Source organism: Acomys minous (genome assembly GCF_964271855.1).
Source record: "Acomys minous genome assembly, chromosome: 12".
NCBI lineage: Eukaryota > Metazoa > Chordata > Mammalia > Rodentia > Muridae > Acomys > Acomys minous.
Genome location: NC_140493.1, coordinates 1,743,437 through 1,754,666, shown reverse-complemented (window position 1 = coordinate 1,754,666; position 11,230 = coordinate 1,743,437). Strand labels below are relative to the sequence as shown.

At 53.7% G+C, this 11,230-nt stretch overlaps 1 protein-coding gene across 1 annotated transcript; it reads right to left on the bottom strand.

Annotated features, from left to right (window-relative positions):
* Positions 1 to 340: 340 nt before the first annotated feature.
* LOC311579292 (keratin, type II cytoskeletal 2 epidermal-like) lies at positions 341 to 7,761 on the bottom strand. The gene is made up of 9 exons (XM_084749726.1): positions 7,053 to 7,761; positions 5,896 to 6,110; positions 5,539 to 5,599; positions 4,683 to 4,778; positions 3,894 to 4,058; positions 3,533 to 3,658; positions 2,552 to 2,772; positions 1,357 to 1,391; positions 341 to 1,268 (listed from the first exon to the last, which is right to left on the bottom strand). The coding sequence occupies exons 1-9, from the start codon at positions 7,674 to 7,676 to the stop codon at positions 763 to 765; spliced, it is 2,049 nt and encodes a 682-aa protein (XP_084605852.1). The 5' UTR covers positions 7,677 to 7,761; the 3' UTR covers positions 341 to 762.
* Positions 7,762 to 11,230: the final 3,469 nt, after the last annotated feature.

The window sequence follows — 11,230 nt, the reverse complement described above, 5'->3', positions numbered from 1 at the left end:
GGCCAAGCTGGTCTACAAAGTGAGTCCAGGACAGCCAAGGCTACACAAAGAAACCTTGTCTCAAAAAAATTCTTTTCTATAAATTCCCAGCTTCCACCTGGCAAGGTCACAGTCACCAATCTGGCACATCCATCCTGAGAGTGTTGCACGAACCCTGGCTCCAGGGCCATCCCCTGCCTCCTCCTACCACAGGAGAACCTTCTGCATTCCCCCAGAAGGTTTCTTCTTCCTTGAAGGCCCATCCCTTCTCCAGGAGCCCCACTTTCATCACTCCAAGATGCCCTTCATCTGTGGACCCCACTTCTACCAAAACTTGACACCCAATAGACAGTACACAGTGTCAATTGCAAATGAAGTTTATTACGCAGACACCCAGACCGTAGCACTCAGAGAGCAGAGTCCATTTGAGAGGCTATGTACACAGAAGCATAGTTCCCCACACCACTGTTGGGGGGATGGAACAGGAAGGCTAGCCGCCCCCCCACCCCCGGCTCCTCAGCAGAGCACCATCTGGGAAGAGCAGCCAGGTAGGCAATGCAAGGAGGAGTGACTTGGACGCAGCTTGAAGGCTTGGATAACACAGATTCTTTCCAGAACACAGCGTCTCTGACTCTAGTTGTTTAGGGCAGATCTTTCATCACCCCCTCCCAGAAAAAAACAAATGCTATCAGAGGTGGGTTACAAATATTGGGGCTACTCTGAGTTAGAGATGCAGAGATACAGCTGACATTCTGGAATCAAAGAGTAGGGAGGGGACCATCTCTATCTATAGGAGAAGGTCACCCCGGAGCCGCAACCTTCCCCTGACCCAGAACCTCCCCTCTCAGAGCTGGAGCCTCCCCTGGAGCCTCCTCCAGATCTGGAGTCTCCTCCAGAGCTGTATTCTCCTCCTCCAGATCCAACCCTGGAGCCTCCTCCAGAGCTGTAGCCTCCTGCTCCGGATCCATCCCTGGAGCTTCCTCCGGATCTGGAGCCTCCTCCAGAGCTGTAGCCTCCTCCTCCAGATCTGGAGCCTCCTCCAGAGGTGTAGCCTCCTCCTCTGGATCCTCCCCTGGAGCCTCCTCCAGATCTGGAGCCGCCTCCAGAGCTGTATCCTCCACCTCCTCCAGATCCGTATCCAGATCCTCCTCTGGAGCCTGAGCCCCTCCCTCCAGAACCATAGGAGCTTCCTCCTCCTCCGTAAGATCCTCTTCCTCCTGAACTTTGACCTCCAGAGCCAAAGCCAGCCTTAGATGCCACAGAGGAGGAAATGGTGCTGCTTGTCACGGCTGTGGGAGAGATGGTGTTAACACAGGGGTTCTGACCACCTCTACCCCCCACTGCCCCATACGTACAGAAAAATGCCCCTCTACATACACACAGACACGTTGTCGCTGAAGTCTCCAGCCATCCTGTCAGGGAGAGAAAGGAAAGGATATGTGATGGGCATCCGGACAGGGTGGATGACTGAAGTTGCTCTGCAGCTCCCACCTACGCTGACAGATGATGGACGGCCGCAGAGGTGGTGACGGATCCCCCAACACCGGTCTATAGCCTCCTGAGGTCTTGCTCTAATCCAGAAACTTGCACTGTAGATCCAGAATGGCTGGACAGCCAGGTCACTTCCGACTGCCTACCTCACTTTGCACTTACAACCACCTCAGGGAATCTGCTATCCGGAATCCATGCCACGCCCAACATTTCAAAACAAGGCTGCACTGCAAACTTTCTGCAGGAGGAACCGCAGCCCTGTGGAACTAACTGCCTTCCCCTCCTGGCCTCCCAGCCTCCTGCTCCCCCCACCAAAGCCTACACTGTCCCAGCCCAGATCCCAGCGCCTGGCAGCTCCTTTGTCACACTGGCTGCTGACACCCAGGGCTTTCCCCCTTCCAGGAATGTCAGCCACTTTGCGTCCCTAAGGACACAGGAAGCAAAGGACTCCTCCTTAAAGTTGTCAAGTGACTCTGTTTGTCACTCTAGAGCCCTCTGACACATTTGATACAGCTCCCTGCTCTGGGTCAAACTGCGCAGAAGGAAGCTACTCACCCTAACGACCTGGAGAGACCCTGTCAGCCTGTGTTCACGTCATTTTATTCTCTCTCTCCCTCTCTCTCTCTCTCTCTCTCTCTCTCTCTCTCTCTCTCTCCCTCTCCCTCTCTCTCTCTCTCTCTCTCTCTCTCTCTCTCCTCCTCCTTCAATTGTGTAGCCTTCTCTGTCCTGGACTCGCTTTGTAGACCAAGCTGGCCTTGAACTCACAGTGATCCACCTGCTTCTGCCTCCCAGGTGCTGGGATTACAGGTGTGTGCTTATTTTCTCTTTTTAATGACCAGGACATCTAGATGATTGCCTAGTTTAGTGTCTGCTAATAGGGCCCTGCTCGCCATTCTGTCCTGGTAAGAGAACAGCGCCACAGTTCTTGTTCTGAGTGTTAGCTTGGAGAAGCATGTGGACGCCAGCCTCACTAGTCAGACGCTGCTGCTGCCGGCCCTCAGCTTTCTGTCCCTTCACCCCTGCTCTGGCTCCCAGAGAAAGGAGAGTGTAGACCACGGCACCCTCCCTGGCGGGCCCTCACCTGCACTCCTCTCCTTCCAGCAGCTTCCTGTAGGTGGCGATCTCCACATCCAGGGCCAGCTTGACGTTCATGAGCTCCTGGTAGTCCCGCAGCAGCCGGGCCAGGTTCTCTCGGGATTGCTGCAAGGCCTCTTCCAGGTCGGTGAGCTTGTTCCTGGCATCCTTGAGGGCGTGCTCCCCACGCTGCTCCGCCTCTGCAATGGAGTCCTGTACACCCTTGCACTGTGAGGACAAAAGAGAAGGCCTCTGTTTGTACAGTGGGGTCATCCTGCTGGAGGAGATGAAGGGTGGGACACTCGGTGTGGGTGGCCGGAATCACCGGCCCTCGGAGTCCCAGCCACGCCCCTCCCCGTATGGAGTTAGCAGGTGTTTCAGACAACTGTGCTAAGACCTGTGGCTGCTGTCCTGAGCTATCTTCCTTTCACATCCCTTTGCCTGGACCCGTAGGCTTCCGCTGCCATGCCCTCGACCCTCCCAACACTGGAACGCATCGACTGCCCTCTCTAGATGTGAAAGGTGGCGCTCCATCCTCTACAACTTCTGCTACCTTCTCAGCAGACTCTGAGGCCAATGGCCAGCTTGGGCCAGCCCACTCACTGCCCCTCTTTGAACAGAGTCACCACAGCTGGAGTCGAGGGCCTGTGCCATGCGGGAGCAGGAAGCTGTGTCTACAATCACAGCAAGCCAAGTCGAGCCAGATTTTTGCTTTATCTGCCATCGCTCCCTTTAAGTCAAGCAGTGCTTTCCCGTCGCTGATACGCACTTCAGAACATTTCTTGAACTACTCTAAACATCTAAGAGCGTTGATCTGGAGGAAACTGGGACTGGTGCAAACTAAATGTCTGTCTCCCTTTCCTTCCCTTACACTCAGAGAGAGGGGTGGGGAGGAGATGGGGCAGGGGGAGAGATGAGGGGGAATGGAGAGAGAGAGAGACAGAGAGAGAGAGAGACAGAGAGAGAGACGGTGAGCATCAAGCCTCACCTGCTTCTTCACGTGCGCTATCTCCCCCTGCAGCCTCTGGATGGTGCGGTTCAGCTCGCTGATCTCCATCTTGATCTCTTTCAGGCTGTCCCCATGTTTCACAGCAGTGACCTGGAGCTCTTCGTACTGATGAGGGGAAAGCGAGAGTTCACAGGGAAGTCTATGTGTGGAAGGAAGGCTTAGCCTGAGCTGACGAAGGCTGGTGACAGGCCAGGAGTGCTCAACCGACCGGAATGTGATGGCTGCACTCACGGCAGGTAAGAAACCGTCTCGCACAGCCCAGGCCTCTAGCGCCCTTCTCTGTGCTGCCTCGCTGGACAGACACTCCGAAGCTCAGCCCGTGCCTCCCTCTCTGCCTTGCCTTGCTGTGGTACAGCTCATCTGTCTCAGCCTTGCTCTTATGGGCGATGATCTCGTACTGACTCTGAACGTCAGCGATGATGCTGTCCAAGTCAAGGTTCCGGTTGTTGTCCATGGAGAGGATGACATTGGTGTCAGTGACGTTCTGTTGTAGCTGGGACAGCTCCTACAACACACAGACTGGTCAGCCATAATGTTCTGCCCACAGCCACAGACAGTGGCAGGCCTCCCTGCCCTGGCACTGAGGAAACGTAGACTCTCAGACTAAGCGTGCCCTGGGTGGGGAAAGTGGTATCGCCACAGGGCTGTCCTGGGGATGGCGATGATGGCAGCTGGTCTTCGTGAGCATGCTCATAAAATGCCTTCCACCATGCCTGTGGGCCCCAGAGAGAAACTGGTCCATAGCAGATGCCTTAAAGTGCCCTTCCTATCTCAGAAATGCGCTGGGGAACAAGCAGGAGGCATAGTGCGTTTTAACAGTATAGTGGGCGTGAGGCAGTTCTCTCCAAGTGGAGCAGGGCATGCAGGGGACGGAGGAGACGGAAGTCCACCTGGTGTTGCCACACCTCCTGTGACATCAGAAGGACCCATCTCTCTCCCCCACTGACTCTGAACTAGGCAAGCACCTCAGAGCACTCTAAGGCTGCAGGTCATGGAAGCCAGCCAGTCAGCCAGTCAGCCAGTCAGCCAGTCAGCCAGCCCCTGTTACAGCGGACCTCAGCACTGCAAAGGGTTTTTCTTTAGTGGGAACGGTGGGAAGTAAGGGGCTCTCGGGGACAGTATCCCTTACCATATCATAGAGTGTTCTCAGGAAGTCAGTTTCCTGCGTCAGTATGTCCACCTTGGCCTGCAGCTCTGTCTTGTCCATGTAGGAACTGTCCACATCCTACAGAGAAAGATACATGCCACCATGAATGCTGCCCCCCACCCCCAGTGAGTCCCAGTTTCTCTCTGATGCCTCCACCCAGTCCCTGCCAGGTAGCTGCCCTCTGGCAACCTGGGCACTTCCAGAGGAGCTGCGTCCCCCATGGAGCCTCACTTAGCACAGAAGCCATCAGGCTCCCTGTAAGGAGCTCCATGCCAAGACCCACTGCGCGCACACACCGGCACCATGGGAAAAGCAGTGGGCCAAGCATTGCACTAGTCGCCCCCCTGCTTGGGGCATGACAAGTTTCCCTAGCAGGGGAGATGGCTCCTCTGTCCTTTCACAGCCGACATGCCGCCCGTCCTGCCTGCCCATCCAGACTCTCCTGGATTTACCTGGATTACGCTCCAACACTCTTGCAGGCCCTAGGCTAACACTTTGTAGCTTTCTAGTTCAAACCTGTATGGGCATACTTCCTCAGTATGCAGGCGTTCTAAAGAGCCCCATTCTGCCTCTGATTTTTGGAAGAATAAAGTCTTGGTATTTTTTTTTTTTCGTGACAGTCTTTAAGTGGGTTGTTGGTGAGAGACGCTCTCCCAAATACAGTAAGAAAATTGGAAAATCGCCTATGAAGTTGGAACACAGAGGCTCCTGACGTGCCCCACCCTGTCTGTCCCTGGCCATGTGCGCGCTCCCAGTGGTTTTCTGGCCATCTCTCTAGACACGGAGCTGTAGCGCAGTCCTGCTCCTCCCCCGCCTGCCGGGCTAGTCCCTCGCTCACCTTTTTAATTGTCACGAAATCGTTCTCGGCAGATGTGCGTTTGTTGATTTCGTCCTCATACCTGTGGAGCCCCCAAACGGCAACGGCAGTTAGAGCAATTCTGCTTGGCCAACTTTTTTTCCTTTCCCCTCTTTCCTGGAAGATTAGACCCTCTTTGAACACCTAGATTTAAACTAGCCCAAGATGGAGGCCACTTTCTACAAATTAACTCAAGCGCGTGTGAGCTCCAAACCCCTGCCTTCTTTGCAACCGGGGAAGAGGCGCCTCCGCCCCACCCTGGCGCGCCTGGTTGGTGAGCAGGTGGATGGTGGCCTCAGTCAGAATCCATCTCCACTCAGGGTCTCCTCCGTCACCTACTTCTTCTTAAAGTCTTCCACAAGGTCCTGCATGTTGCTCAGCTCTGAGTCCTGCGCGCTCCGTTCTGTGGAGAGCCCGTCCACTTGTTTCTTGAGCATGCTAATGTACGCCTGGAAGATGGGGTCCAGGTTGGTGGTGCGGGTGCCCACGTCCAGCTGCTGCAGCAGCTCCCACTTGGTCTGCAGCACCTGGTTCTGCTGCTCCAGGAAGCGCACCTGCAGGGGTCAGAGGACGCAGACACAAGGTCAGGGGTCACTCTCACCCCAGGAGTCACAATGCTTCACCCTCACCATGGAGAAGGGGGGGAGAGGAGGAGGGGAGGGGGTGGGAAGCACCAGGCAGAGCTTCTAAGCACCCCCACCCTCACCCCCACCCCCGACGTCAAACAGGGAACATTCTATAGACCTCTGCCGCTGCATCTGTACGGCTGCACCCTCAGAACTTCATGCTCACTGTTTGGGTCACAGCTCCTCCCCAGATTCACGGCATTTTCCCTCCCCCTGCCTCCCCCCCCCCCTTAGCACTCTGCCAAAGGCCTATAAATTCTGGAGAAAAAAGAAAGAAAGAAAACGGGCTGTCCCTGCTGTCCCAGCAGCAGATTGCACCAAACAGATGACTCCCGGGGACAGGAGGAACTTCTCCTCCTGAGTTTTAAGAGCCCTGTAAATTCATGTCTAATTGAAGCCAGAGGAACGAAGACAGCAACACCCCAAGGTGACACCAATAAAGACTTTACGGGCCACCAAAGTGAGACTGGTTCTGACTTGGAATTTCAATCATCTGCAAACATGTTTCACGCACAGGTTCCTGGGATTGATTAGACTCATAACACTTGTGAGAGGCAGAAGCCTCCCTTTCTCACTATTCCTTTTGAGTCCTGCTGTCACCAGGCCTGAGCTGCTGGGTTATTATTTGCCTATTTCAGCTCTTTTAAGACATTGGGATTTTCAACAAATAGTATGTATTTAGACTGTAAAAAAAATGTAGTCCACAAGACAATCAAACCCCCTGTTTGGAATTTGCAAAGGCCCCTGGCTATGGTGGCCTCATCAACCACTCCTGAGGGAAAGTCCGTCGTCTCCTCTTCAGCTGGCACCACAGGTGCAGCATCTCAGCTCAGCATCTTGTTACAGAGGGCGGCGCCCTCTCCCGCTCACCTTGTCGATGAAGGAGGCAAATTTGTTGTTGAGGGTTTTGATCTGCTCCCGCTCCTGAGACTTCACGTTCTGGATCTCTGGGTCTACTTTGACATCAAGAGGCTGCAAGAGGCTCTGGTTGACAGACACTTCGTGGATGCCTCCACCAGGGAATCCTCCTGGGCCCCCAAAACCTCCAAAGCCACTGCCACCTCCAAAGCGGCCTCCACCAAAGCCGCCTCCACTGAATCCACTGCCTCCGAAGCCGCTGCCGCCTCCAAAACCACTGCCACCTCCAAAGCCGCTGCCACCTCCAAATGCTCTGCCACCTCCAAATGCTCTGCCTCCTCCGAAGCCGCTGCCACCTCTGCCGCCAAATCCACCACCACCGCCGTAGCCAGCCACGCTAGAAGAGATGCTCTTGTACCCTCCAAGGCCAACAAGACTCCGACTGCCAAAGCCTCCTCCTCCTGCTTTGTCACCGCCATGGCGGCTCACGCAGGAGAAACTGGTGGTTGACCTCCGGCTCCCTCCGGAGACCACAGCTGAACCGCTACTGAAGCCCCTGAATCCAGCGCCTCCTCCACCTCCACCGACTCCTCCGACTCCTCCCCTTCGGGACTTGCAGGAGATTTGGCAACTCATGATGTTTTCTTCCTCAGCAAGGAGAGTTGAAGGTTCCTGAGCAGATCCGAGGCTGGAGACTGAGCTGTGCTTTCGGGAGACTCACAGGGTCCCCTTATATACCTGCCAGCTAGGTGTTGGCCAGCTTGGGCGTGGGCCCACTTATGCACGGGCTTGGTCTGCCTGGGAGCTATTCTTGGCGAGTGATTATCAGTCTAATGGCCATTAAAGCACCTACCAATCAGCTCCATTCCAGAACCTGCTTTGATTGCGGACGGCTCCTGATTATCTGTACATCTGTCACGCAATTTGATTTTTGTAAAATCATCAAAAGAGGAGATTAGGATTTGAGTTTCTCAACCTGAAAAAAAAATTGTCGCACAGAATGCTGCTCCCTGCTCTGGACCAACCCACGGAAAGCCGGCCCCCACCCAGGCCCGTGCGGGCTTCCCAACCCACGGGAAGCCAGCCCCCACCCAGGCCCGGGTGGGCTCCCCAACCCACGGGAAGCTGGCCCCACCCAGGCCCGTGCGGGCTCCCCACCTAGCTCTCCCTCCAGCTTCCCAGCTCTCTTGCTTCCCTGAGTCGGTGTTGGAGGAGTTGGGGGGGAGAGGTAGTCACTACCCTGCATACCACGAGTGTGGTGGAGCCACCAGAGAGAAGGTTCCAGAGAGAAGCTGGCCTTTGATGCTGCGCCTCTGCAGCCATCTATCAGAACACCTCAGCCCCTCTCTTCCCAAGCCACACCAAATAGACACATGACTGAGCACTAGGGATGGGGAGATTTTTTTTCCCCTGTCACCGGAAACTTTTATGACCATGAACTTTGTCGCTTTCTGCATGAAAGCAGAGGGATGGAGGGCAAAGGGATGAGCTCCGTCCTCAAGTCCGTGGTGGCTTAAGGCGCACGCAGAAGTGTTGCTTTGAGGTCCAAATGTGGACCAAGGGTGACTCAGAAACCATGTAATGCCTTTTAATTCTGAAGGCCATAAGAAGGTACTCATCCACACCAAATTCTGGCAGGTTCCCCTGTCTATATGGCTCTGCACAGAAGACAAATGCTGTACAGAAACAGCCAACTCAAAGCCAGAAGTTCCAGATTCAAAAACTCAACTTTGCCCTTTATTGGCCGTGTGACCTTGGATTAAACTTTTCGACTTTGTTGCCTTAGCTCTGGAGTAGGATGTCCTGATAGCCAAGGTGCTGTGGATGTTGAATGACATTATTGTCTTTTTCTTCCAACTTCAGCGTGCTAGCCTCTCCTCTAATGGCCTAGGTCGCACTTTCATTGTGTTTGAGAGAAATGGCAGCGGATAACTCACGCTGTTCTTCAAGCCTCGGTTGCTCTGTTTCCTCACCTACAAAAAGTGAGAGAAAGAGGAAGAAAAGGGGGATAAGGAAGGAGAGGAGGAGGAAAAGAAGAAAGATGGGAGGAAGAAAAGGAAGGAAGAGGAAGAGAGATGATAAAGAAGAGATGGTCATGATGATGATGGTGGTGGTGGTAGTGATGATGATGGTGATGATGATGGTGGTGATGATGATGATGGTGATGATGATGGTGGTGATGATGATGGTGGTGATGATGATGATGATGATGAGAAGAAGAGGAAGAGGAGGAGGAGAACAAAACAAAGAGAAGAAGGCATGTACAAGACACAGTTGCTAGTTGAGAGCCGAAACTCAGAGAATTTTCTTTACCCTCTCCCCTTCCCCTCCTCAGCTCTGTGTGGTAGCTACAGAGCATGGATGGGGACAGAGATAAGGAGTGGGGTAACTCTGAGCTATTTGATTTGCAGTACAAGAATGCTGAACAAGGTAAACCAAGGGCCTCCTCGATTTTTTCCCCCAAGCCAGCTTATGTAATTACAATCATGCAAATAAACTATGAAGCTAAAAGCTTTAGAGTCTCAATCCAAAGCCAACTGCGTCATTATCTGTGTGTGTGTCTGAGCAACGCCCTCATTGTCCGTGATTCTGCTGTGACTCTGCTGAGGCTATGCCAGCCTCAGAGGGGTCCTAGCCCCCAAGCGAGGACAAGGAGCAAACATTTAGCGAGCGTTTGCTGCAGCTCTCAGTCAACATGAACATTTTAATTTTGCCCTCACCACTCTCCCAGCTCCGTCCTCTGAGCACCTGCCCTTTTTAGGCCCTGTCTCTGGTGTGAGAAAATCCAGTTGAAGAAGAAAGCCCTCTGATTAGAATTAATGGAACTTGGATATTTTATTTCTATGTGGGTTTTTAAAATTGCACCTTTTCAAAAAGTAACTTCAATGTACTTAAAAAAAAATAATGTGTAGTGTATTCTTTGAGGGGGCTGAAATGGGACTTAAGAGTCTTGGTCTGGCTGTGGTTTTGATGTTTACGTCCATGGGAACCTTTATCCAAAATCCCCACTGGGCCACAAGGCCACAAGGCCACACCCTACTGCTGGAGAGGATGGCTCCTGTCTCAGAGGAGAACAGGAATCCTGTGGAAAGGAACCCCTTCCTCTCTCCCTTCTCGGCATCGAGCTGCCAGCAAGCCCAGACACCTGACTCCTCTCACAGGTTTGCAGAAGCCTGTCTGCAGGCCAGCAGGACAGAATGCTGCTGAGCCCAAGTAGAGGAGAAATGAAATCTTAACCAGGGTGTGGGTGCTGACGGCAGGAAGAAATCTCCCACTCTACTGCCCCTTAGCAACGTGCCCTTGCCCTTGACAGCCTCCTCAGAGCAACCTTCCTTACGTTGTTGTAATGAACTTGTCCCTCGACTTCTACAGAGAAAGCCAAGGTCATATTCATCTTTACCAGAATCTTCCGACTCCAAGAGTATTCGGCTGAGGAATAAGCCTGTGACCGACTCATTTCTAGGATTTGGTTTGGTACCTGGCCCTGGTGCAGGACTACAGTGATGGCCTTGCCTGAACCTTCACAGAGTCCCCTGTAGTTGCTGGCAATCCCACTGTGGGAGTGGAATCAGGTTTCCCTGTCACTCTAGCAGGATCCCCTCTTGGTGTCCCACTTTCCTGAAGTGTGTGCGTTAGCTGAACAGAGAGCCCAGACTCTCAGGACAGAAGATAGCTGTCTGGGTTTTTAAAGCACAAGTAAAACAAACCACAGCCCCCCCCCCCTCCTCCAGGCCCTGTGTGCCCAGGGTGGCACCAGTCCCGTCCCATGGTAGTGGCCAGCAAGCCTGTGCTTTCCATCGGAGCACCAACATCCCGCTCCGAAAACACCAGCGCAGAGCCAGTGGCTCCAAGGAAAGGTGGGACAGCCTGGCAGGTCCCCAGCAGGAGCCACTTGCTCAACTTTTCCCTCCAGGCCCTTTCTTTGTAAACAATTATGCCAGGCTGCTTAAGCACTCCCAGCCCCTGACCCAGTTCCCGGTCCCAGCGCCAGGCTCCCCCTCCTGTCTTACCTAACCTGTTCTTTTTCAGTGGTTTGGGCTTTCGGCTGGTTTCTATTCACCCCCTTTTTCTGAAATAAAAACATGAGGCTGTTGGTTTTAAAGGGTCTTGGCCAAGCTGCCTGTTACTGGAAAAGGTTAGCTGGCAGTTCTCATATGCCTCACTCTGCAGGACAGTCCTAGATTGAGGAC

Excerpts from the sequence above, each read along its gene's own strand:
- LOC311579292 (XM_084749726.1), bottom strand. The coding sequence starts at position 7,676 with ATGAGTTGCCAAATCTCCTGCAAGTCCCGAAGGGGAGGAGTCGGAGGA. Across the intron at positions 6,111-7,052 it reads TTGCCTCCTTCATCGACAAG|GTGCGCTTCCTGGAGCAGCA; the intron begins GTGAGCGGGAGA and ends TGACCCCTGCAG. Across the intron at positions 3,659-3,893 it reads ATGAGCTGTACCACAGCAAG|TACGAAGAGCTCCAGGTCAC; the intron begins GCAAGGCAGAGA and ends TCCCCTCATCAG.